Raw genomic sequence first — 26,568 nt, forward strand, 5'->3', positions numbered from 1 at the left:
TATCTTCTTATCTTCTGCCAAAGCAAACATAAATAGAGAAAGTTTGAAATATTTTGAGACATCTAATGGACGCATCGATTTAAAGAGCGACCCGAAGTCTTACTCTTCCCGAAGAAATTTTAATTGGTTCAGCTTATCAATGACTTAATTCGAAATCATCCTTATTTACATCTTTAGGGGGGCACATCGGAATAGACGGTGGAGAAAATAGGTGAATTTTGGGAATTATTATCTGCAAAATTATTCGCTCCAATTCATCCAGATATTTTTTTATTCAAAAGTATATATATTGAGGTATGTTAAAACAATTTTTTTTATGAATGTACATCCACTCGAAGCGTTACTCTCGTGGCCGACGTAAAACATGTCCCTCACTGGCACGATCTGCGGTCCCTAGAACTTCATGAAGTCTGTTGATGTGCAACATAAATTTCGCATTTAGTTTGGCAAAAAGATGATACGCTCTTGACCACTTGGTCGTTCGTCTACTTTTCAGTAAATCCAAATTTTAGATTCCAGGGCCATAAAGTAAATCCTCAGCAACGATCCGTGATTGCCTTCGCTGAATCCCCCTTTCACAGGTTGCGTTGTAGTTCGAATTTTGGCGCTACTTCTGCGTTTTCGCATCTTCGATCTCGCAATACTGATATGTTTCTTCCTACTTTGATGCCCAATGCATCAATATAATAGTTTATGCTTGGTTCTAAATTAACTGATCTTCGTAGTTTCTTTGCCGAAGCACTCACACGACTACAATCTTATTCGGATTCATAACGTTTCACAGGAAATCTTCTTTTTTTGAGCTGGTTTTGCGAATCAGTTTTCTCGCTTTATCCGCTCTTGTCATTTAACTTTGACAATTTGATTTTCTGTGAATCATTTCACTATATAACTTTCGTAAAACTACGATGCACAAAATAAAGAACGTTGTTTACTGCTGCACAGCTGACAGATCAACGCTTCAGAAGAACCATTAGCATTAGCAAAGGGTTGACCCAGTCTGACCCTTTCATACCTGCAAGCAAACAAAAGGCTCCGGACTGCTCCGGACTAGCGGCGCACCTGACCACCCGACGCCTTTCGGCAAATTGATCATAACTTCCACAATTCTTGAAACTTCAATATGAAATTTACACATAATATTCTTAACACTTCAAACTTTAAGGCAAGTGAAACAAAATTGACTAACCAAATTTGTTTTATTCGCAAGTGCCCCTTAAAGTAATTGAACTATTCCATGTCGAATTTGGAATGTGTGTTAGATGAATTCAATGCGTAAATTCATTCCAATTCATTCTAAAGATTTATGGGGCAGCTAGAATGGCCAGCGGGCAAAGAAAAATGCAATGGCTGCCATTCAGCCCCCACCCTGAAGACCTGAAAACATTCAAGGTGTCACTAGGCGAGAGTAAGAAGTTTGTGTGAAAATTCATTCTCCCGTTTGCGTGCGCGGTTTTGCATATCACTCTGGGATTTAACTGATTCAATTATTCGTTTAAGTGAACACGAAGAACTGACCAATCAAGAGAATAGTCCATGTCATGGAGACAACAGTGACCCTGGAATGATTATACGTGAACATGGTGCATGAGAACTAATGTTTTGATACTTCTCTTTGGATCTCCTTGATGTTATGCGAACATTCGCCAGTCGGCCTTGTCATTCAAGGTGTGACTAATCTTCAGCTCGCTCTTTATATTTTCCAGACCTTTCTGGAAAAGTTCATACATCAATAACAACTGTGTACTAGTCACACATGCTATGTTTTTCAGCATCATATTTCACTGATATTATTCTCATATCTTTATGAGATAAGCTATATGCTGTGATCTAGTCGGTTTTTATTATTTTAAAATTTAATCACTTTGTATTTGGTGTTTAAAAAATTTGGATAAAGTTACAGTGCAGGATAAAGTTAAAGTTACAGTTAAGTTACATCGTTGCTCGCTGTGTCTCAGTTTTTTTGTATAATTCATATTTTGTCAGGAACAGAGAAGCTATCATGGTGCTTTACTTAGAATATAGTCTTGAGATTTATGAAGGAAACTTTGGGAACAATTTTGTCATATGATTACAGATTGGAGCAAGAAATTATGTAGTGCAAAGTGGTACCACACACCAATAAGTACAAATGAATGATGAACTTTACTGTGCCAAACATTTGTGAGATCTATGTTCTGTGATGGGGTGGAAGAGAGCAGCAACGCTATGGGTTGTCACTTGGAGTTGCTTGATGCGGGGTTTGGACTTTGCACCCCAGGTTCCTCCGAAGCAAGTACCTTGTGATAAAACAAGAAAAGTCTTTACAGACTCATGGGGTATTATTAGTGATGGCCCAATGGGCTCAAATTACACCCAGGATTCTCACTGTGAATGGCTCATCAAAGGTGATCCTCGAAATATCAATGCATCACTTTTCTTTTTTTTTTACTAAGTACTAAAACTGTTTGTTCCTATTTTTTCAGCCAACAACAGTCGACAGTTTATTACTCTTAGTTTTCGAACAATGGGAACAGAATGCAGTTACGACTATGTCTTTGTCTATGATGGAGATTCTTTTCGTTCTCCTCTACTAGGAAGTTTCAGTGGGAAAACAGAACCTCAGCAAGTCACATCTTCATCAGGCTATGTATGTAACATCTGGCTGGTCAGCCAGGAAGTTTCCAATTAAATGACAAAAACATCTCTTATGATTACAGATGCTGATTTTACTCTACAGTGATACCAATTACGTCCTGGACGGTTTTCATGCCGAATTCTCCGTAACGGACTGCCCAAATAACTGTACAAATCATGGAGCCTGCATACAAAATACATGTTTCTGTGAAAATGATTGGGGCGGAAAGGATTGCTCAAGAGCTCTGTGTCCCAATAACTGTGGTCGTGGAGGAGTTTGTCGGGGTGGACGATGTCAGTGTCACCCTGGATATTCAGGACAGTCATGTTCATTACACAGAACAGATCCTGAAGGAAATAGGTTGGTTTAGTAACACTTTGTCAATATTTTATACAGGCACTTTAAGCCTACTACTATTTTTTGTAATATTTAAAGGTGGCATTGGCTGTCGCACTCAGAAGGCGGAATGACTCCTAGAGCTGCCCACACTGCAGTTTATGTGAGTCAAACGGATTCTCTGTACGTCTTCGGAGGCTACGACCTTAACTTCATTCTCAGCGACCTAGAGGTCTACAGATTTAATACAAATCAATGGGAAGACGAGCACGGCACTGTACTGGGTGAGTTTTTTTGTTTAGTACTATATTTATTTTTAAAAAACTATTATTACTCAATAAATTTTTATACTCGCTGCTTATGGGCACTATCGACATGTAAGTTTTTCGATGTATCCTTAATTCCATTCCGTCCGAGCATTCTATGTTCTGAGTTGTGCAGTCTAGTATATCATTACAATAATAATAGAAAATCTCGTAGCATTATCACTTCATTTTCCTGCAGAAGGACTATCATCGACGGAATATGTAGACCCTATGATATTAGCCAGCGAATTAGATCGGATTCGGGATGGAGCCGAGGCGCAATACGGTCTACGTCCATCATCCTTCTTCTACAAGGTCCTCTTCAGCATCAAGGATAACAATACGTTCAGCTTACGAGACCGAGCGATGGTCGACGCAGGTCAGCACGGATGGCGCGAGCTTCGCAACACACCGGAGCACCGGGAACGCGAGAGAAAGGCTCAGGAAGCACGTGAAAACGAGATGAAAAGAAGGAACGAACGGATTGAGAGGAATGAAAAGCAACGACGGAAACATCCTCGTCGCATCAGACCTCGTTACTCTCATTCGACTCTGACTACTCATGCTAAACATTATCGACGTAGTGCAGACACTGGCACAGAATATGAGAACAGGCACAGTTCCAGCGTTCAGGATGATATTGTCAATTGGGAAAGTGAAGCGGCTGAAAACCCTCAAGAAGATGGGCTCTACCTTCAGGGTATTCTGGAGCCAAAGGTCACTACCGAAAGTTCCTTCAACGATGAGTCTACTGAACGGAATTTGGATGAACTACCAAAGCCTAGTCCTCGATACGGGCACGCTGCTTGTAAATATGAGGGTTAGTAAAATCTTCAGTATTATAAAATTATTACATAATAAATTACTTTATCAGGATCCTTATATTTGGACTCCAGGTGGTTTCGTTATATATGGTGGTAAGGTAGAGGATGGCTCTCTATCAAATGAATTGTGGCATTACAATGTGAACAGGAGTATATGGACGCTACGCGCTAAAAATTCTCCATTTTATCCACCAAGACTCACTAGACATACTCTCACTCTGGCTAGTGATTATGTTTATTTATTTGGTGGAAGTACAGTCGATGGAGAATTCTCTTCGAGTCTCTATAAAATTAAATTAAATCTCTGTACGTATTATCGTCATATTACCTATTATCATAGAATTATTGTTACATTAATTAATAATCATTTTATTCACAGCTGATCCAACCGCCACGACTGAAAGATGGCGGGAAGTACGCCCTCGCGGTGGTAAAGAATTGGACGTTCGCGTTGTAGCACATTCAACTGTATATCATAAAGCTACTAATTCTTTATTAGTATACGGTGGAGTAGTAGCTAGTGTAGCACGTTTTAGTAAATTGTCCGATAGAATGTTTGTCTTCCAACTGGATAGAAAGGTTTGGTCGGAGATTCATTATCCTCGAGCTCATCTGCGGGATACCTACGTGCCACGAGAGCGGGCATTTCATACTAGCAGTATAATAGGTAAGAGTAATTAAAACGATTTTGATTATTTCAGGTTAATTAAATACTTTAACGTCATTTCGTTCTCTTTTTATTTTGCAGGAAATTATTTAGTCGTATTCGGAGGATATTCTCATAGGCATAATAAGGAAGAAATCTGTTATGATAATCAAATGTATCTGTATCATCTTGGTTGCCATGCTTGGGTCAGTCATGACGTTCTTGGATTAGATGATAATAAAGGTAACGTGATTCATAGTTTTTTTTAATTTTTCTATTAATTGGCTAGATATTTACTCAAGAAATGTTTATACAGAGTCTAGATATCCCAAGCAACAGGGAGTCTTTGCTCATGCTGCGGATGTGAGGAATGGTAATACTTTGTTACTAGTCGGTGGTTATCATGGTAACGTGAATGCAGATTTATTGGCGTACACCCTGCCGCCAATGCTCGCACCAGGAGACAATGATTACATAGAGCCAGAGCAGATTTGTTCAAGACATAAGAGTCTTATGGAGTGCGCAGCTAATCCAGAATGCGGCTGGTGTTCAGCCGACGAGATCTGTTACGGCAGAACAGTCGGTAGTAATTGCACAACAAATCTTCAGACAACCCGTTGTCCAGGAGTCTGTCCTGCACTTGGAGATTGTCACTCCTGTTTGATACATGGCCAACCGGGTGGTGGCTGGGGTACGAATTCACGTGGAAGAAGTTCAGTATCCAATAAGCTCAATCTAGGCACTTGCACCTGGTGTGTTCAAAATGCTCGTTGTCATCACAAGGATGACAATTACGGCGTGTGTGGTCTGAGGGATGATACTCCTTCTCAAATTCCTGGATGGTGGGGACCCAAGGGTACTGAGATCGCCAAGGTGGAGGAGTGTCGTGAAATGGACAAGAGACCTGGACTGACGTTCCTCAAGTACAGACCACCTGTTAACTTTAGTCAACCAGACTCCGTGACTATAGTCAATGCCACCACTGTCGATTTTAATGTACCTTCTATGCAAGGTGCCAAAACGGAATCCGCCCTTGGCGGAGAGATGATAGCACGGCTCATTGGCTTCTTAAGACCACCTCAGTACTTCTGGGACAGTACTGTAGAATATTTGAAAATCTGTGTCAGCTACAACAGTGCCACGCTTCATGTATCGCGTAGTGACGATCATCAAGAGTTGGTAAGATTTCATATTTTTATACAGTAACAGTCCCAAGTTGTACCTTTTTTTTATCGATAGTATTATGTTCCAGGAACTCGTGGCTAATTTAACAGCTGAAACTTCTCAGTGTATACCCACCAATTGGCCAGATGGAAATCAGATGAAATTGTTACCAGGTCGTTACCTCCTGGACTTTGAGTCAAAGCGAATGGTCACGGCTAGCTATGCCTATGCTAGCAAAATGGAGATAACACATAACCGTAACGCTGAGAACCCTAAAGTATTCACTTTTGAGTATCTGGAACCGTATCAAAATGGATCCTGTCATCAGTATAAAAATTGTTTGCACTGTCTGACGGACTCTTCTTGCGGCTGGTGTGACATTATTAACAAGTGTCTGTCACGTACTGTCAACGAAACTGAAAGTTGTGCAGCTGACGTAGAGTGGGACGAAGATGGAAATGCAATACGTGAATGGCACTACCTTACAATTACTCCATCAGCCTGTGCTAATTGTTCTAATTATATATCCTGTGAATCTTGCGTTGGTAGCAATTTGTGTGAATGGTGGACGGAGGAAGCTCGTTGCGCCAGGATGGGCCGATTACCAAATGCTGTGTTAAGTTTAGACCAGTGTCCGATCCCATGTAGACAACGTTCTAACTGTACCCAGTGCCTCGACGAACGTGGAAGATGCGTCTGGTGCGAAGCTACCCAGGAGTGTTTCTCATTCTCGGTATATACATCAGAGTATCAGTTTGGCCTATGCCGTGAATGGCTGGACCAGGCTGGACTCATGGGAGTGACTTCAAGATCAGGATCATCTCTCACAGGAAACGATCAGTGCAAAAGTTGTAGCAGGCATACCAATTGTTCGAGCTGTCTTCATTCTCTGAGCTGCGGCTGGTGTTACAGTCTGGAAAATCCAATCATGGGTGCTTGCGTTCAAGGTGACTTCAATCAACCTCACGTAAACTGTAGTCTTGTTATAAACGAGTATCAAAACACAACTCTGGAAGTTGAAGAATCAGGCTGGGCTTATGCACAGTGTCCCGACGTAGACGAGTGCGATCTTGGACTTCATGATTGCCATCCTAACGCAGTCTGTACCAATACCCACGGAAGCTTCAGCTGTCAGTGCAAGCGTGGCTTCAATGGCGACGGCAAGGAGAACTGCACAAAGACCTGCTATGAAAAGTGCGTCAATGGATACTGCAGTGAAGCACCAGATTATCGTTGCGAGTGCAACCTTGGCTGGACTGGTCCAGATTGTAGAACAAATTGTGGATGTTATAATCATTCCACTTGCATGCACGGTCCAGGTGTCTGTGACGAGTGTCAGGATTGGACCACCGGGAGATACTGTGAGGAATGCAAAGCAGGCAGCTATGGAAACGCTACAACGAGTCTAGGATGCAGGAAGTGCAATTGCAACGAGCACGGTGATAAGGATTTGGATGTCTGTGACAGACAGACTGGCGTGTGCTTCTGTCGAGATAATACTGAAGGTGACAGGTGTCATCAGTGCAAGAAAGGGTACTACGGTGATCCTAGAGATGGCGGAATGTGCTATTACGGATGCATGTCCAGGGGTATGCTCGGAGGTGAAGGTATTGGTAAACAAGGACTAGGAAGTCGACATTCTCAACTCTCCCTCTGGGAAACTCACTTGGGTGTTTCGCTTACAAGAGAATGTCTCTGGATTATAAGTCCCGAGACAGGATTGTCCTTGGACACGATGACTCCTAGCATTCAGAGTGTCATCCAATTTACTATTCACGACGATATAAACATCAGGTGTCAAGAAAACAGTGTCTACGTATATGACGGACTTCCTGAGTTTGTCTCATCCACCACGAGTCACCAGAATCAATTGCTAGGAGTCTACTGCACCGAGAGCACCAATTACCCAGTAACCGTCGAAGCAAAATCTGGTTTCCTTACGGTTCATTATAAACAACTAGACGAGGTCGAAGGCTTTAATGCTAGTTACGTCGTGATGACCTGCAACAACTGTCCTGAGAATCGAGAATGTCGTAATGGAAACTGCCTGTGCAAACCTGGTTTCGTTGGTATAAATTGTGACGTAGAACTGTGTCCTAACAATTGCACCTCGTCCAAGAAGCAAGGTGTCTGCGATAAAGGCTATGGACACTGCGTATGTGCCCAGGGCTTTGGAGGTCGCGATTGCTCTATTAAGATGAAAGAGAATCAACTGGTATTCACAGAACTCTTTAATTCTGAATATCTAGCTGATCACTTGGATCATCTAAGAAAAACATTACCCAGGTTTGGACATAGTCTAGTGGCTGACCGTCGTGGTAGTCTTTGGATGTTTGGCGGCTATTCCTTGAGTCATGGTCCTCTGAACGACATCAGGCTTTTCGACACGAAGAACAACACTTGGATGCCTGTCACTGTGGAGTCAACGTCAGAAGCTTCTATGCCTCGAGGAAGATACTTTCACGCAGCCGAAATAGTTCATAGTAGACAACAGATTTATGTCTACGGAGGATTGTCTATGAAAGAGAAAGCTTCTGAAAGTTCGCCGAACAACTACCTTAATGACTTCTGGAAGTTCAGCCTGCAGAATCAACGCTGGAGTCGCGTTAGTCGAGATTTATTGAAAGGGGAACCTCCATCGTTGGCTGGTCATACACTCACTCTACGTCGTGACGGGGAATCGGAAAGTCTCATATTAATTGGTGGATTTAGTCTCAAACATGGCTACCTGGATACCGTATGGGAATTTAATCTTGAAACCAACACCTGGGACATTATCAAAACCGTCGGCAACGGTCCTGTAGGTGTCTATGGTCACACCACAGTCTATCATAGCAAATCTGACAGCTTCTATATTTTCGGAGGATATACCTACTCATTTAACAGAACCTTCATATCGAATAAACTCTACGCCCTGAATTACAAAATGCGAACCTGGTCCATTTTGCCGCCATTCGAGGATGAATTTACTGATGAAAACAGTCTGGTGAGTAATCACGTTTTTTTTTCTACAAGGCCACGACTTTAATAGATTACTTAAAACATACCTAAGTTGCAAAAAAATTATGGATTTTAGCCCCAGGCACGGTTCCTACATTCAGCAGTGACAACTGACGAGTACATGGTCATCTTTGGAGGTCGTCAGAATCCTCACAACACTACAGATTCCCTAATAGCTTATAAATATTCATGTAATCTTTGGATTCGACTCATCACCAGAGATACGGAGATAATCGGTAACTCACCACCGCCAGCATATGCTCATGCAATGACTCACGCTGATCCGGAAACCAATGCCGTTTACGTGGTGGGTGGTTTCGACGGTGGAATAAAGAGTCACGTAACGCTTATCGACATCCCCGAAGACCTGTGCAATCTATGGACTAATAAAACCACCTGTCGCAAATACTTCGGCTGCTCCTTCTGTGCAGTAACTACCATTTCCGGTACCAATCTGTCCTACTGCTTCTCCAATGAAGAATCCGTCAACCGGGATGACAAGTGCGACATAAACGTTACCCAGGTTCAACGCTCTAATGGTATCTTTTGCAATTCTGATTGGATGGCCAGTAGAAAGTGTCAGAACTTCAAAACCTGCACCGAATGCCTCGCCCAATGGCCCTACTATAAAGACGACGAGCCTATTTGCAAATGGTGCTCTAAGTGTCCTCATGTGAAATGCATTCCCTATGAGAAAGACTGCGATGACCTAAATAAATGTAGTGTGCAGCAGGTACCTGTGACTAATGTTGATCAGTGCGATGAACGTCAGTGTCCTGCGAGTGACTGTGAAAAATGTAACAGCCTCTCGGACTGCATCTGGACCAGACAAGTTCTCAAAATTCGTAAGTAATCAGAAACATTTATTTAAATGGCTCATGAATCATTTCCATCTTCTCTCAATTCCTTAGCTGAACCTGGTATCAAGAGATACGGAGAACCAATCTACGACTGGAACTGTTCCCCAAAAGACATCGAGAGGTCCAATGTTAAAGTAGAGAATGTTGAGTGTGGGAAACGCTGTAGTGATTACACGGATTGCACAAGCTGTCTGCAGGGAACTGGAGCAGAAGGTGGATGGCATGAGTGTCGCTGGTCTTCACAACTGAATGAGGTTTGACATCAAATAATTATTAAATTAAGTGACGTTGGGTTTAACCTATAATTCGTATATTCAGTGCATTTCTCCATCGTATCAACCACTCTATTGCGCTGGTGGTGTCTGTGGACTTGTTTTACGTAACACTGACGTCGAGTACTGTCCAGAACCTTGTGCAGTTTTTAAGCAATGTAGCACGTGCTTGAAACACTCACACTGTGGTTGGTGCTCTTTGGATTCTGCGAATGTCACTGGTCAGGGTATCTGCACCGAAGGTTCCTTGGAAGCACCAAGTGATCATCCAGCTGGCGGAACTTGCGAAATGCTTTATCATGAGCAATATCCACGGACTGAATCTGGTGAGTTTAACATTGCGTGAAAAATTTCTTTTATACCGTAGTTCCAAAATTTTCATATTATATATTTTTGCACAGTACTTTCACCCATTGTGACTACATTATTACCACAATCATTTGAGGCTGTTGAGTCTCAAGAAAATGTAACAATGCTGATAACGACACCAGCACCACTGCCTAGTTTCTCTTGGCATTATGTCCGCTGTCCTTCTGAAAATGAATGCATAAATGGCCATCATACTTGCTCTGCGAAGAGTGAAAAGTGTTTCGACAAGGAGGAAGGTTTTGAGTGTATGTGCGGTGATGGATACAAAACTGAAATGTGAGTAATATTTTGTTGTCGTCGTTAAATACTTTTACAATATAATAAATTCTGACGTTGTCATAAATTGCAGTACTTGGACTGCCAAAGAGTACGGCAGGTATGTATTTGGACAGACTGATGTTATCTTTCTTTGTTACGCTAGAATAATTGGAATTTTCGAATTTTATTCAGGAAAAAATGTGAACCAATGTGCACACAAGGCTGCGTACGTGGAAGTTGCGTTGAACCAAATGTTTGCCGTTGTGATTTTGGATACGTTGGCGCAAATTGTTCTATCCAGTGTCAGTGCAATGGACATAGTAATTGTGCAGGACCTGACAAGCTGGATGTATGTCTAATGTGTCACAATAATACCATGGGTCCTCAGTGCGATAAGTGTTTACCTCTCTACGTTGGAAACCCTGCAGACAATGGACAATGTATACCTTGTCTTGAATATTGTAACGGGCACACTCGAATATGCATCAATGAAAGTATGACAGTAGCGGTAAGTAATTAAAAAAAAGAAAATAAATATTTCATAGACTGTTACTAACTTTACATTTTACTAGGACCCAAACTCAGTGGACAAGATGTCTATTGAGCTTCTGAAGAAGCAGCTGGTAGAGGGTCCAGTTGCGAAAGCAAAATGTGTCAATTGTGGTAACAACACGAAAGGTGACAAATGTGGGGAATGTGTTTCTGGATATTTTCGAGGAACTGAAGATCTTCACGACATATGTCGACCGTTAGTAATCGTTGAATTAGAAAACGGATACAAATATTCCCTTGCATTAAAATTTTCTTAATATCAGGTGCGAGTGCCATGGCCATGGATTTACTTGTGATCCTGTTACTGGAGAAAAGTGTAATTGTGGCAATAATACTGAGAGCGAACCTTCCTGCACCAGTGGTCCAACTAAAGGAACCAACAATGGTGGAACACCATGTTGGATGGTTCAGTGTAGCAAATGTCGAGAAAATTATGCTGGTACACCAACCATGGGACATCAGTGCTACAAGACTGTAACCGTTGACAACAAGATGTGCTTCGATTCTAAACTAATAGGTGAGTAAAGTTTGTACATTTTTCCTTTTTTTGAATTCTCACAAAAATTGTTCTTCTCAAACTGCACCTTGCTATTATGTCCGGAGGATCTTATGGTTAGTACAATGAATGAAATCACCAAGAGTTCTTTAGATGTTTTGCAAAAATTCTTCGACGTTGCTATGCTGTAATTTAATTTTTTTTATTTTCAGATGAGTGCAAGATGAAACCGAAGCCACTGAATCCTGGACAAACGGTCTTCTACATGGTACAACCAAGGTTTATGAATGTGGACATCAGAGTAATGGTGGATGTCACTCAAGGTGCCCTAGATCTGTTCCTCAGTCCACGAGATGATTCTTTTGTAGTAAATCTCAACTCATCCACTGGATACCAAGAGGTATGTGAGACCTTTGACAATAGCAAAAGATATAGTATCAACAATATATACTTGCAGGTCGAGTTAGATTCACGTTTCAAATGGCGTCGAGATCCTCATGACAGTTGGCAAGAAAATCATCCTCGAGATAAAACCAAGATTGTTCAATTCCATCCACATGATACGTTTTACAATTCTCCAAACGGTACAACTACTGAACCAAACTGGAATACTGGGCCCCAGTACATCGTTGTGGAGCGGTACGCAGAGGGTCTGGCAACATTTGTAACTATCGAACAAAGAAATACGTTCCTGGTGTTACGTAATCTGACAAATCGTCTAGTGCTAACTCTACCGCAAGATAAGCATGAACTCGGTCAGACAAAGTTCCACATAGCTTTAAGAGCTATTGACACTCCGAATCCTGAGGAGAATGGTCGAGCAGCCTACGGGATGATCTTCTTCAGGCAAGATCAACTCCACATCGACCTCTTCGTCTTCTTCTCAGTATTCTTCTCTTGCTTTTTCCTCTTCCTGGCAGCCTGCGTCGTCGCTTGGAAGACCAAACAAGCCGCGGATGTACGTCGCGCTAGAAGAAGACACGTCGTAGAGATGCTTCACATGGCTAAGCGTCCTTTCGCCTCGGCGACGATTCTCTATGACCGCGACGGCAACGACTGCAGCCCCAGCTCACCTCAGCGCAAAGGACGTCGTAACAAACTTATCAATTTCCACAACGACGTCAGACCCGTCGCCGTGGAACCTACGGATGATGGTGTTGCAGCTGTCGCGACAGTCTTCATTAGACTTCCTGGTGGAAGGCAAGCTCCAGTTAAATTGGCTCTTGGCAGCTCGTTGATACTCTTAACCAGGGTATATCCGGTGAACAGTAGAGTCTTTCTAAGACGTCGAAACAGCCATGCACCTAACTGACTTAGGATAGTTTAAATTGAAAAAAAGCGTCTCGATGATTCGGTAGCTGAAAAATCTTTACATCTCTTTTGTTCCGTTTTTTTTCTTTGTACAATCCTAACAATTTTTATATGGGTTTGCCCAGGTGCGTGGGCTAGATTGTAAGTATTGCAGGTAATTTTATATAATTTTAAAATTTACAGATTTTATTGGTGTTTTTTTATATATCATTATGAATTGTATATATAATATGGTTATATTATTTGAAAAGCATCACAAGGGAGTTCGAGTATGCCTCTAACTTTGGCAAACTAGAGTCTAAAGCCTGTATTCAGAACTCGCTTTTAGTGCTAATAGCGCGCTTTTACATTTTTTCTTGGTGACTTTTAACTACGAGCGACTCTATTAGCGACTTTAAGAGCGAGTTGCGAATACGGGCTTTAGGCGTTACTCCAATATAATTACGGGTCACAATTTTCAAAATGAAACGCAAAAATGCCTTTAGGCGTAAATTTTTTGTTTTATCTCTTCATTCCATTATCAACATTTATTTCCCAAAGTTCTCTTTGGTTTTCTTGTTGGGCCGTTTCGCGTCGATTACAACTTCAATATTTCATCCTGAACATCGATCAATAATTGTTTTTAATGAAAAGGAACAAAAAGAGAAAAAATAAAAAGACGTCCCTCTTAAGCTAAATCAACTACTGTACAATAGTCTGTAATGGGTTAAGCGATCGGAGTAACCTTTTAGAATATAGGTAATAATATATTGTCATACCATTCCGCGAGGAGACTGTACGTTTTGTATATAACAATCTGTAATTATGTATTAATCAAGCGTGTCATAGCGCCCTTTTATAGAAGTGTTATACAAGACGAGTTGCGAGCCGTGGTTTTTAGATGAGGTCAAGCGATACGAATAATCAGGATGACAATGATTCGAAAGACGGGTAATATATATCCAAAAAAAAAAAGAAAATGATTGTAATCCGCGCAAGGTGCTCACTTCTTGCCGCAATCTGGAAAAAACAGGGTCACCCCGCATTAAAAATATCGGATACCGAGTAGAAAATCGGTAATCCTAGCGCGCGTCGCTAAACGATCCTGGCCAATCCAACCGAACAGTATTAGACAGCTTGAACTTCTTAGAGTCTGAATTAATTGAGAATTTGTAAGATGTAAAATTTTATCAGACGTTCTCCACTCGTATTATTTTCCATGAACAGAAACAGATAAAGACTCACGGAACATCCAACCCGGTAAAGCGGAAAGGAAAATGATATTCTAGATAGGAAAGAGTCTATCGATTTACGGCTAAACTGCGAGTTCGTTACCACGTAATAATCAAAACGTATAAATAATTATGAATATTAACGTAACGATGTCGACGTGATTAACTTTTAAGAGACTCGAGATGAATTGAGATCCTGAAAATCTCTTTTCTCTTTAGATTTGGGTGGATTTAGGAAATCAGTGTATATAATAGGCAGCGTCTTTGCAATACTGTATTCGGCCGACTGCGAAGATGATGTATTTTTTATTTTACAAGTGTCGAAGGAGTATTGTTAATTAACTATTATCTTTTTCGCTACTGTGTTATGTAGTATTTTCAAACTATTATTTCTTTATTTTAATAATCTCTCTGTTCGTTCGTTGGTTCAGCGTTTTAGCTCCATTCCTAATACTCATATAAGTTAAGACTATTCGACGCCTTTTTAAGCAAAGTTCGGACGTTATACGTAATATAATTATACAGGATATACAGATATATGAAATAGGTTTTTTCTTATATACACGGTTATATATGTATGTACACACAGTTATCTGTCTCTCTCGATCGTTTTCTTTTTTGTTCATTGTACAGATCTTATGTATTACTTTATAAATGTTATATTTTATATATACTTATTGTATTCGCAAATTCTTTAGAATGCGAATTCTTCCACGCAGCTCTGTAATGCATCGCGCTGAGATGTGAAGTCGAGGTGCTTAATTGTCCCTCATTGTAGGAATTTATGGTTGTGATAAAATCTATCCGATGGTTGGATACCTTGCAATTTGTTTTATCAATTATTATTATTTGTCTCTCTATATTTTATCGTAGGGAATCCAGGCATTGCGAATGTTAACACATAAGGGAGGTAATATGGTTGTATGAAATGGGATTAGTGAAATGTGTATTGAGGAAGTGTTAATAATAATTAAGTGTAAAAAATTCTTTCTGAGATTGTTTTTCAATTATTTTTCTTTGTATCCAAAAACAAATAATTTTTTTCAAGTACAAGACTTTAATACTATATTAATATACTATATTGCTTATTAAAGGAATTTTGGAGTAATAGAAATTATACATATGTTCTAGCCATAGTGGCCATAGTCAATTACAGTCACATGATATCTGGTTGCATTTGGCATGTGCACAACAATCGACAGAAGTTAATATTGATCAGAACAACGTTGACTGCTTTATTATTAATTATTTATTATTAATTTGATATTATTAATAAAAACAATATGGCCAAGAAACGTAGAGGTATGAATTATTTGAGTCTGCATATTGAATTTATTGGAAATTACTGTTTATAGTCTTTAACCTAAATTTATCAAGCAGCATAAGACATATAACATAATATTTCAGATATAACTGGCAGTAAGGAGGAACGTATGGTGATGACTATAGGTGAGATTATTCAGGAACTACTTATTGCCCACGAGGAACGAAGAGATGTGGATTTAAATAAGTTGAAGGCACGCATATCTTCGAAGTACGGATTAGAATCTTCACCAAGACTTGTGGATATCATAGCAGCAGTTCCAGCTGATGCTAGGAAGATTCTTGTTCCAAAACTTAAAGCTAAGCCTATTAGGACTGCTAGTGGTGTAAGTGATCCTCTTCAACGTAAAAATTTAATCAGTACTATGGATATTGACATACAAATTCATAATCCCATAGATTGCCGTAGTGGCCGTCATGTGCAAGCCTCACAGATGTCCTCACATTAATATGACAGGAAATATCTGTGTCTACTGCCCAGGTGGGCCAGATTCAGATTTTGAATATTCTACCCAGTCTTACACTGGCTATGAGCCTACATCCATGAGAGCAATCAGGGCTCGCTACAATCCCTTCTTACAAACAAGACATCGCGTAGAACAGGTAAGAATAACTGAAACATACTACGTTTTACTAAACTAAATCGCTTATAGACGCATTTCTCATTTTCCAGCTGAAACAACTTGGTCATAGTGTCGACAAAGTCGAGTTCATTGTCATGGGTGGAACTTTCATGTCACTTCCTGAAGATTACAGGGATTATTTTATTAGGAATCTCCACGACGCCCTTTCTGGACATGTAAGCAATAATGTCGATGAAGCTGTCAAATACTCTGAACGCAGTAGAACCAAATGTATTGGAATTACCATCGAAACAAGACCAGATTACTGTCTAAAGAAGCATCTGTCAGATATGCTCCGCTATGGGTAAGTACAATAATAAATTTTAACTAGCCAATGTCTGTTTGATACAATAAATATTTGGCCATCAGTTGTACCAGATTAGAAATTGGAGTTCAGTCGGTGTACGAGGATGTGGCTCGCGACACCAATCGCGGTCACACAGTGCGTGCTGTATGTGAAAGTTTCCAGCTGTCTAAAGATGCAGGTTTTAAAGTTATCGCACACATGATGCCAGATCTACCAAACGTGGACATTGAGCGTGATGTTGAACAATTTGTTGTATGTAATTTTCACCTGCAGATATCCATAAATTTGCTTCTCGAAGATCCTAATCTATATTTTTACTATCCAGGAGTTTTTTGAGAATCCAGCTTTTAGAGCAGATGGTCTCAAGATCTATCCAACCTTAGTTATCCGTGGTACAGGCTTATATGAATTATGGAAGACAGGTAGATACAAGAGTTACCCTCCCAGCACTCTCGTGGATTTAATTGCTAGAATCCTAGCACTAATTCCACCCTGGACCAGGGTCTATCGTGTACAACGAGACATTCCCATGCCTCTCGTCAGGTAAATCTTTTAATTATTATTGTTAGCCAAGATGCAAACAATATATTTCATTGATCTGAATTCTAAAACAGTTCCGGTGTTGAGCATGGGAATTTGAGGGAGTTAGCCCTCGCTAGGATGAAGGACCTGGGTACAGATTGCCGGGACGTCAGGACCCGCGAAGTTGGGATTCAAGAAATACATCATAAAGTCCAACCGTATGAGGTAGAACTGATCCGTCGTGATTATGTAGCCAATAATGGTTGGGAGACATTTTTGTCTTACGAAGATCCTACTCAGGATATATTAGTAGGCTTACTACGTCTGAGAAAGTGTTCTGAGCAGACTTTCAGGTAAGAAATCTCAATGCATATATGAAATATCAATTGCCAGGAATGCCCAGCTAACCTAGTCATGTTCTTTAGGTCTGAACTTAAGGACAGATGCTCCATAGTACGTGAATTACACGTATACGGTAGTGTCGTTCCCATTAACGCACGAGATCCAACAAAATTCCAGCACCAAGGTTTCGGCATGCTCCTTATGGAGGAAGCTGAACGAATTGCCAGGGAGGAACACAATTCACGAAAACTTGCTGTCATCTCAGGTACTTCCCTTTATTCTGATCTATTTTCTTAAGGTAAAATATCAACTCAATAATGTCATTTTATCTTCAGGAGTCGGTACACGCAATTATTATAGGAAGATGGGGTACGAATTAGATGGTCCTTATATGTCAAAGATTCTCGTGAATGAAGATTTGGAGTAGTATATTAAGAGGTTCTTGTAAATATTTAAAGGTGTGTATTTTATTTGTTTTTGTTCACTCATATAATCGCCTGTCCAGAACCGAACGATAAATAAATGACACAGCCCAGTATATCTATCATAGATGTTACTACGAAAACTACTGGCCAACTGTGTGTTACGTGTAAAATATAACCTGCTAGGTATACACCGAGAAAACCTGAAAACCAGAATAGCATAGATAATTGGTATTGTTTTATAAAGGATATAAAGCATATTCAAATAATACTAACCGGGTATGGCACCGACAGTATTCATCAATCCAAAGACGCTACCAGCATGTTTCGGAGCAAGATCTGATGGATTGACAGCTATAGCATTATTATGAAATCCTGAACCACCGATGATCAGTGCCAAACACAGAATGGCACCCTGATAAGTTTGTACTCTGGCTACAAACGAGAATTGTCATTTACTTCCATGAGACATCATCAGCATTCTTGTACGTACCTAGTATAAGAAGATTGATGGATTGGGTGACGAAACAAATAGTTTCTATGATTTTTCTGGTACTGGTAATAGAGTATCCCGATTTTACTAGTTTTTCAGAAAGAGCTTTTCCAAGGAATGTACAGGGTAGTAAAGTCAGCCACGGTACCATGTTAACTAGCCAACCTTTGATTTCAGGGAAGGTCTCATGAAAGTATGTTGGCATCCATGAGAGTAGAACAAAGAAACAATTATTCTGACAGGCGTGACCGATCACACATGACCTGGGAACATAGTACAAGTATAAAATAGTATTTTGCTCTGAATTTATGAATTTTAATAGCTTTATGATAGGTTCGTGAGCGATTGAGTGTGTAATAAAACTTGTGAGAGAAAGGAAGAATGATTGTAATGTATGTCCGAAGGCCTTGGTGCGATAAGAGATGTATGTACCGTGATTACCAGAATGGAGGCTTGGAAAGGAGCGCAAGCCAGGGCAAGGTGTGTCCAGCGATTGGTCTGTTAAAACTTGCTCGTCCATCAAGTGAAAGAGAATAGTAGCTTAGTAAGGCAGTCCATACCAAACCCAAACCCCCTGCACAACGTGAGGTCAAACAAAAAAGCTCGTTAGACGTCTACTGTTAGTTAGAATTTTAGTTCATGTTAGAAATTTATTAGTAAGTGTTACTTATCAAATTGTAAGCAAATATAGATCACCTAATACTTGGAATACAATAGTCCAGCTATAACTTTCCAAGAGATACGACCCTAGAGAACCAGTGAGCAGTGTTCCTAGGGCAGAGCCAGATGTCAATAGGCTAAAAAAGGAGGCACGATCTGGCTCATGGAGTCTTTGACTCGTCAAACTAATCATGCTAGGAAAATGCATCCCTGGAACAACGAGTGTCTGTAATTATATTGTTAGTTTGTACACCAAGTTATGTTATATTATTACCTTGGAAAGCACCATTCAATGTTCGCACAGCAGCAATCAATGATATAGAGGAATCGCTCTCAGATAAAAACATTACTATCTCAGGCATAAAGAATGTAGAAAGTGACCATCCTAAGGCAGCAATCCACATGACTTTCTGGCCACCAATTCGATCACTGATATAACCACTAGCCACCTGGGTCAGTGTGTAGCCCCAGAAGAAGCTGGAGAGAACAGTTCCAGATTCTGCTTTACTCCATTGTCTTTCTTTACTGATCACTGGCATTAGTAATGGCACCGATGTCCTTGTCGCATAAACCAAACATGTACCGCACAATAGAGATAGAAACCATTTCCTCCTCTCCTTTCTAAAATGATATTATTCATATACATCCCAAAACATTTTCATACTTTGAAATCAGATAAATCATTGCCCTAGCAACAAAGAGCAAATATATACATAGACTAATGAATAAATATTTTTATTCACAAATAATACAATATTTACCTTGACCAAAATAAAGTTATTCTTTCATCTTTTGATAGTAATATAGGAGTTTCTATCTGCATTGTTCACGAACGTTTTCGCCAACTTGCAGAAGAACGTTTTATAATTAGTTCCGGACATTCGTCCAAGCTACGTTAACTGTAATATGTGGCTATCTCCGTATCACTCCGTATGCAATCACTGCTCCGAGACACGTATTCTAAGAGATAACAAAACATGACACACTATTAAACTACGTCCCACTCAATGATGGAATTCCTATGATTTCATTTTTCGGATCTAGTTTCCTATCTCGCTCTTCTTGCCTCATGAATCAACCAATTATTCTAAAAGTGGACAAACTACTCCAATCTTACAAATGACAGATGACACAATTGTCAATAAGTACAAGAAATTTGTTTACATTCCAAGCATAAGTATAATTAAAAATACATATAAAATAACGCAATATCAATCCAAGGAAAGATATTACGTGATAACTTGGCGTTATAAAAAGGAACTATCCAATTAATTAATATTGTAGTAATTAGGTATTAAACTTATTGTTTCATTTACTTATAACCATAGCAATCGGTGATGTGAAAATTGTACTGTGTAACGAGGGACGAAAAAGTTAAAGAAATGTCACGAAATTAGTGAGATTCAAATGAGAGCGGAGTTTGAGAACCCACCCATAGGTATCGTTAATCTATTCGGAGGGATTGTTGTCGCTTTCATGAAAACGAATTACAGAGCAGACCCGATATCTCGCTTCAGGACAGCACTCGTACTCGTCGAAATAATATTTCAGAGCGTGTGAAAGAGCCGATCGGTCGGGCGAGAGACTGGAACGTGATAAAGGATAAAATCGCGTGGTTCTCTCGCGCGCATCCGAAGATCATTAGTGTCTCGTTAAAGAGAAGAAGAAAATTGTGAGAATCTTGTGAAAACCTCTTCGGCTGGGTCGCGCCTGCCTGCTTGCCTGCTTGGCTGCCTGGCTGGCTGCCGCCACCGCCACTACCACCATCTGACCATTATCGCCGTGTTCGCCACTAGCACTACTACCAGCGAGCCTGAATATTCTCACTTTCGTGTAATCTCAGCTACTATCGGATTCATCTTCCTGCGGTTCGGTTCTACTCTTTTCTTTGATCGTACCGACTACTCGCGTCTCTCATATGATCCTTTCCAATTGGCGATTTCGATCGTTTGCCCGGCTCTCGATCGATCCTCATCGTCAGTAGAGGAAAAACTTGAAGAACTAGAGGAAGACGAAGCGGAAGAAGAAACAGTCGGAGAAAAATCAACTACGGGGAGCAGTTGATTTTCTCACCTTGAGTTTGGTCGTTTCTTGAGCAACAAAGCTCTGTCCGCATCGGCGCTTTTTTCGCCCCAAGTGGTATCAATGTTGTCTGGCAATGGTGTGTAAGGAGAACGTGGTATCATGGTTTGGGAATCTGTCCAGGTATTTATCCTATTTGTTCTCCGACCAATTCTCGCTTCTCCCATAAATCATGTGCAAACTCCTTTTTTTTTTTAAATACTAATTTAAGTGTTTCTATAGAGATTTTTATTTTGGTTCTCTGTTTCATGGTCTCTGAACACTCCTTTGTGTTGTACAAAATATCACTTGGTTTTCAGACTCATATTTTGGTTGATAATAATATCTGAAGTTTATGCCAGAGATAGTTTTATTTTTGTCAGCTCTATATGGCTGCTAGAAACCTCTGACCCTTTTTTTATAACCCTCCTGCATGGAATTTACAGGAAGATGAAATTTTCTCAAATTCATTTAGTGTTTTATTATTATAGAATATAATAAGTTTGATTTGTTTTTTTGCAGTTATAAACGTATAGACATAATGTGCACACTGTTAAACATGTGTTTGCCGTTTGAAGTAAGGTATCTGGGCACTTGTGTGGAGGACCTTGGTAAAAGGGACTACAATGACTTGCGTGATACTGAACATCGTGCAAACAATGTATCAGATCTTGCAGAGCTGACAAATCTGGGTGTGACAGACAAGCGCACCCGGAGGAAACTTGCACTCTATATGGCACTGTTGCACTCGTGCAACTATTCATGTGCCGTTATTCTCTACAAGAATCTATCCAACGTTGACTTCCAAGAGATTGTCAATTTATTGAATGGGACCACCTTTACGCAGGATGACCAACCTCTAGAGGAACTCTTGCTGCTTTATACAATGGCACTCAATCACCCAGCCTTTACGTATGAGCAGAAATCTGTATTTGGAAATATTTATGTAAGACTACAGGAAGAAGAAGCGCGGCTTAATCCACCAAAACCAATAGTCAATTCTTCCTATAAAAACGCACAAGTAATAAAGATACTTGAATTCAAATTTTAAATTTATCTTTCACAAAATAATTAACAAGGTAGTTAACGACTGATTAATTTTCAAGGGTTGTACACCATGTGTCACGCCTAACGACCGGACCATTGATTCTGAAATCCCAGCAAATTGTTTGATGCCGCCACCACAAATGCCGAATTACCATGGTATGTTGAACTGAAAAGAAAACCAAATTTTTACATCAATCCTACAGTAACGATTCTATCAAAAAGTGTACGAAACTCCAGGAGAGATGCCAATGCGAACTAACACTATGGTCAGCGGTGTACCTCCGGGATTGACGATGCAGCCGCCACCAGGATTGTGTTTACCATCGCCAGAACAACTGCCTGTAGGATCAGGCACAGCACCTTACTTTACCCTGGGATTTCCGTCCGTGAATCATATGCCACCCTGGGCAGGTCAGGTCATGATGGGCAATCAAGCAATGTACCACATTGGTGATGTGTTGGCTCATCCTCCTTCCCCATTAGTTAGTCGCCAGTCCTCACCATCCCAATCACGATCCCCTAGCCGAAGCAACTCACCGATGGGTCGACGTAACAACACGATGCCCAGGACCACCTCCCAGATTACACAATCGGACTCGAACACCCTTACCACTTCCACGAGTAGTTCGGGAAGCCAAACGAGCATGACGAGCTCCTCGAATAACACTTCCTTGCAGCAACTTCCTAGCCTGGCTTCTGGTCGAAATCATTCAAATCAGCAAGCCCCTCTGCTCCCTTCACGGACCGTCCCTCCACCAGCTATCGGTAGCAGCACGTCATCCTCCCACGTTACTCACTCTCGTGACAACAGTATCGACAACGCCGCTAGCCCACCAGCTAATGCATCGAACCTTAAGCAGCAACAGCCACCACCTCCACCCCGATTGAGGTCATCCACGTCTGCCGATTCACTACGGGAAACCCTTGGCAAGGAAATGCCAAACTTCAAGGGCAACTTACAGAACTATTCGCTAGAGGAGGTATGTAATCAAACCCAATCATAGAGCGTTAGGAACTTTGTCGAATTTGCTCGGTGTCCGTCCGATCGACCAACTCAGGAAGAGAACGTTGGCCAGTGCGCAGTTTAGAAAAAAAAGTGCAAAAATAAAAAAAAAAGTATATATAAAAGGCACATCCTATCACACCGTCCTAGAGTCTCCTTTAGCGGTTTCCAAAGGTTCCTCCTCATGATTTGCTGAACGTAGATTAGGAGAATGAGCGACGAGGAGCTGAGGGACTTGGGCCTGACGTCGAATGCGGTGGGTCAACTCCGAAGCATCGTCAAGAGCCAAACCGTCAACGGTTTGAACCAACTCGCGCCGGACAAGAAGTTGGAGAGTACCAATAACGCGACTCACCCGGTTGTAGACCATGTCGAGAACGAGGTATTGCTTTAACATTTGTTTCGGCGGCTTGAACCTAACGAATCCGCGTGCTCTAGATACCGACGAAGCCACGATACCGGTTACCACCTACCCTAGTGTAGCCCGTCGCCCTGTCGACGATGACAAAGAGATACTTTATTTAGTTTTCTTTATGCTTATTAAATTCTGGATAACGTTTCTTTCCATCCTATTTCAGGAGCAGCAGCCGTTTGTCCACCATCATCACAATCACAATACCAACGTCAGGCGTTATCCGACCATCCCTCCGATGGAACCTTCTCAGATGCAGATGTATCCTGCACCGCCTCCCGTTTATGCTGCGCATAACACACCCTGTTACGCATGTTTAACCATGTCGGTTCCTGGAGTACAAAACCGGTATCCAAGGTGAGTGGAAACGTAGTGCGTAGAAAAAGGTGTAGAAGGAGCTTAGATTTTCAGACGGTGTTCATATTGTCATTTTCATAACTCGTTTCAGATGTAACGCGCCGCACGTTTACTGCGTCACGCAACTTCAAGCGCTGAGACTGGACGCGGAGGGTAGTCGACATTGTTCTCAGAGCAGTAGCTCGGAAAGTACAGGAAGTCGATCACCGCCAGAGACGCCACCAGCAATGCCCTGGGTTGGTGGAGGCGCTGGAGATAGTTCAGTACCACCTCCGACGGATCACCTGGGTGCAGGAACGCCGTTGCATTCGACGGTAACATCAGTATCACATCCACCACCGTCTGTTCCTCAACAAATGCAACAGCAACAACAGCAGCAACAGCAACAGCCGCATCCAGAGAGACAACGAACTAGTAGAAGGAATCCCGCGCATGTGGTGCGCCAAAAAAATCAAATGGTTAATGGCGGAGGACCACCGAGTCTCGCACATTGCGTATCTTTCTCGGCGCCGCCTAACCACACCCCAGTGACGTACCTTCCCCACGGGCACTTCCAGGCCCTGAGACCAAGTACCGGACTCTATTCGAACTTCTCCCACGCCGCAGCCGCTGCGACAGCAGCGTACGCGAGGCCCGGTTACCCAACGTCGTATCAGCCAAACGGGGAGATAATGTTTCAATATCCAACCGGTCAACCTGGCTCAGGAGGGACGCCACCACCGCCTCCTACGGCCGCAGCACCCGCACAGACGTACCTTCCACCAGCACCGGTGGTCACCTACTCCCCAGCCGTCCAGTCAGCCAAGATCTCCTGCTACAATTGCGGCAGCAGCAGTCACCACGCGAGCGACTGCAAGGATCAGACAATGGAGGACCTCACAAAGAGAGGTACGTCTCAAGCGTCTCGCAATCAGTAGCCTAAGTCTAGTGCCGGCGGAGGTCGCACGTCGACGTCCTCTTACCTCACGGTAGACGGGAGGAACCTGGGGAAGCGTGCTGGACGCCGGAGGACACGCGGGACCTGCTTTAACTTCATCACGTAGACAGAGAGGAGCAAATGCAAAAAAAAACAAACGAAGCCAATTATGGATCTCAATAACGTTTAGCCCTCATCGCGCATTCGCATCCTCTATTCTGGGACTTGCTACTGATTTAACATCGCGTCGCGACACTGCTGCTCCTCGCTCAACCATCATCGCCATCCTCGACGATGTTCCCGGGTCTTCTCCGCGACTATATTATCGTCCAGCACCCTTTCCCTTACCACGGGTCATTCACAGACAGCACGCACCGCTTCTAATTTCAGCTCAATACCGACTAGACTACACGATAATGAAACAGCCTGGGGAGTGCCCGAGTTCCGACAAGTGATCCCCTGCCATGGACCACCCCATTATCCATCAATACCATCATCTTCATTATCATCACCACCACCAACACCATCATCAGAACCACAGTCATCACCATCACTACCATGATCATCGTCATCATCATCGTCACAATCGTAACTACTATCGTCGATACTCTGACTCTCATTATTATCATCCTCCTCACCAACGTCATCAGCAGCATTACCTTACCACTATCACACCTCCAATCATTAAAGCCGCCACTATCACGACTACTCAGCCCAAGATCCGATCAAAAGACGACGACTACCGTTCCTCGTGCAAGTTTTCGGTGATTTTTCTAGACGTCATCCACGTGCCCCGTATACGGCGTGATGACTTTTTTAAGGAAGACGCTGTCTCAAAGCTCGCGGTATCGAAATGTACACTTTTTACAAGTTCTTATTTATGATAGCGACTATTATTATTAATATTACATATTATTGTTTACTATTATTAATATTATTATTAATTATTATCGATATAATTATAAAGAAGCTACAACACAACAAATTGTGTATATATATATATATGTATATGTATATATACATACATATATATTATACGGTGTAGTGTACAAAGCAAAAACGGCGTGTAACGATCATTCTTATATATCTGCGTGTATGATCTTGTTTTTTTAGGGATGCGTTTAAGGGAGATTTCGAGAGAGATTTGCGTTTAGGTATTTTGGCTTCGTCTTTTTTCGTAAACAATAAAATAAAAGATACGATACCTAATGGCTACTAAACGTGCACACACAGCGAGATACACACACTGAATCATCTCCGTTCATCTAGCAAAAATCATCCCGGAATTGCTAAGGGGGAAAAAAACAAATAGTATTGAGGAAAACGCGACAACAACAGAACAATAACGATGACCGAGAAACAATTAGTTGTGTCTCGGTTACATAATGATAATCGTGTTTTTAATGACTATACTTAATACGATACTACTGCTAGTACTACGACTACTACTGCTGCTACTACTATTACTACCAACTATCACTACCATTATCTGCTATTGCTATTACGACTACTATCACCATCTGCTATTTACTATTGCTACTTACTCACTTACTACTATTACTATTTACTATTATTACCAACTAGTTAAAAGGAAAAGAAAAGAAAAAAAGGAATTACTACCGCTAAATACCGCGCGCCACGTTTATCAACGTTTTTATGTACATATATTTTTCGAACTTTGCGTGTGCGAGAAAAAGTAAAAATGATTAAAAAAAGAGAAGAAGAAAAGAATGAAAAAAAAAAGATACATGAAAACCATAAGTGTTCGATCGTCTCTAGAAGCCGTTGCGCTCCTGTGTGTGTGTGTGTGTTGTAAAAGTGAAAAACCGACAAAAAAAATATATCTATATAAGTAATAA

At 41.3% G+C, this 26,568-nt stretch overlaps 4 protein-coding genes and 1 long non-coding RNA gene across 16 annotated transcripts; 3 read left to right on the forward strand and 2 right to left on the reverse strand.

The window, feature by feature from the left end:
• Positions 1-253: 253 nt before the first annotated feature.
• LOC112495377 lies at positions 254-1,286 on the reverse strand. Its single transcript, XR_003061815.1, has 2 exons — positions 1,190-1,286; positions 254-1,116 (listed from the first exon to the last, which is right to left on the reverse strand). It is a non-coding gene; the product is annotated as an uncharacterized LOC112495377 (long non-coding RNA).
• LOC107274255 (multiple epidermal growth factor-like domains protein 8) lies at positions 1,021-15,208 on the forward strand. Of its 9 annotated transcripts, none has more exons than XM_015753216.2 (23): positions 1,275-1,408; positions 1,501-1,668; positions 2,078-2,387; positions 2,466-2,629; positions 2,700-2,977; positions 3,053-3,237; positions 3,458-4,078; positions 4,155-4,388; positions 4,462-4,749; positions 4,831-4,971; positions 5,045-5,907; positions 5,981-8,878; positions 8,969-9,737; positions 9,804-10,006; positions 10,071-10,350; positions 10,426-10,669; positions 10,743-10,769; positions 10,844-11,159; positions 11,224-11,399; positions 11,467-11,720; positions 11,807-11,815; positions 11,912-12,099; positions 12,157-13,011. In XM_015753216.2, the coding sequence occupies exons 3-23, from the start codon at positions 2,183-2,185 to the stop codon at positions 13,009-13,011; spliced, it is 9,198 nt and encodes a 3,065-aa protein (XP_015608702.1). In that variant the 5' UTR covers positions 1,275-1,408; positions 1,501-1,668; positions 2,078-2,182. The 9 variants fall into 9 exon arrangements, with proteins under 9 accessions (XP_024947373.1, XP_015608702.1, XP_024947371.1 ...); XM_025091603.1 differs by having other exon boundaries at positions 1,501-1,583; XM_025091605.1 differs by lacking the exons at positions 1,275-1,408; positions 1,501-1,668 and adding an exon at positions 1,021-1,165.
• Positions 15,209-15,297: 89 nt separating this feature from the next.
• Positions 15,298-18,146, forward strand: LOC107274289 (probable elongator complex protein 3). 2 transcript variants are annotated; one of them, XM_015753293.2, is made up of 10 exons: positions 15,298-15,523; positions 15,629-15,870; positions 15,944-16,147; positions 16,218-16,471; positions 16,537-16,726; positions 16,800-17,017; positions 17,089-17,349; positions 17,422-17,603; positions 17,674-17,796; positions 18,008-18,146. In XM_015753293.2, exons 1-9 carry the CDS (start codon positions 15,505-15,507, stop codon positions 17,763-17,765), a joined length of 1,662 nt encoding a protein of 553 aa, XP_015608779.1. In that variant the 5' UTR covers positions 15,298-15,504; the 3' UTR covers positions 17,766-17,796; positions 18,008-18,146. The 2 variants fall into 2 exon arrangements, with proteins under 2 accessions (XP_015608779.1, XP_015608784.1); XM_015753298.2 differs by lacking the exon at positions 18,008-18,146 and having other exon boundaries at positions 15,300-15,523; positions 17,674-17,876.
• Positions 17,778-20,342, reverse strand: LOC107274301 (solute carrier family 17 member 9). Its single transcript, XM_015753312.2, has 8 exons — positions 20,230-20,342; positions 19,675-19,873; positions 19,188-19,534; positions 18,950-19,123; positions 18,695-18,827; positions 18,254-18,516; positions 18,037-18,195; positions 17,778-17,963 (listed from the first exon to the last, which is right to left on the reverse strand). The coding sequence occupies exons 2-8, from the start codon at positions 19,734-19,736 to the stop codon at positions 17,824-17,826; spliced, it is 1,278 nt and encodes a 425-aa protein (XP_015608798.1). The 5' UTR covers positions 19,737-19,873; positions 20,230-20,342; the 3' UTR covers positions 17,778-17,823.
• A 43-nt stretch (positions 20,343-20,385) lies between these two features.
• Positions 20,386-25,899, forward strand: LOC107274275 (extensin). Of its 3 annotated transcripts, none has more exons than XM_015753266.2 (8): positions 20,386-21,118; positions 21,497-21,995; positions 22,081-22,177; positions 22,244-23,001; positions 23,227-23,406; positions 23,603-23,793; positions 23,885-24,681; positions 25,100-25,899. In XM_015753266.2, the coding sequence occupies exons 1-8, from the start codon at positions 21,072-21,074 to the stop codon at positions 25,162-25,164; spliced, it is 2,634 nt and encodes an 877-aa protein (XP_015608752.1). In that variant the 5' UTR covers positions 20,386-21,071; the 3' UTR covers positions 25,165-25,899. The 3 variants fall into 3 exon arrangements, with proteins under 3 accessions (XP_015608752.1, XP_015608761.1, XP_015608768.1); XM_015753275.2 differs by having other exon boundaries at positions 22,259-23,001; XM_015753282.2 differs by lacking the exon at positions 23,227-23,406.
• The last annotated feature ends 669 nt before the right edge of the window (positions 25,900-26,568 follow it).

Source organism: Cephus cinctus, unplaced genomic scaffold, assembly GCF_000341935.2.
Source record: "Cephus cinctus unplaced genomic scaffold, Ccin1 Ccin1_scaffold0093, whole genome shotgun sequence".
In the NCBI taxonomy this organism is placed as follows: domain Eukaryota; kingdom Metazoa; phylum Arthropoda; class Insecta; order Hymenoptera; family Cephidae; genus Cephus; species Cephus cinctus.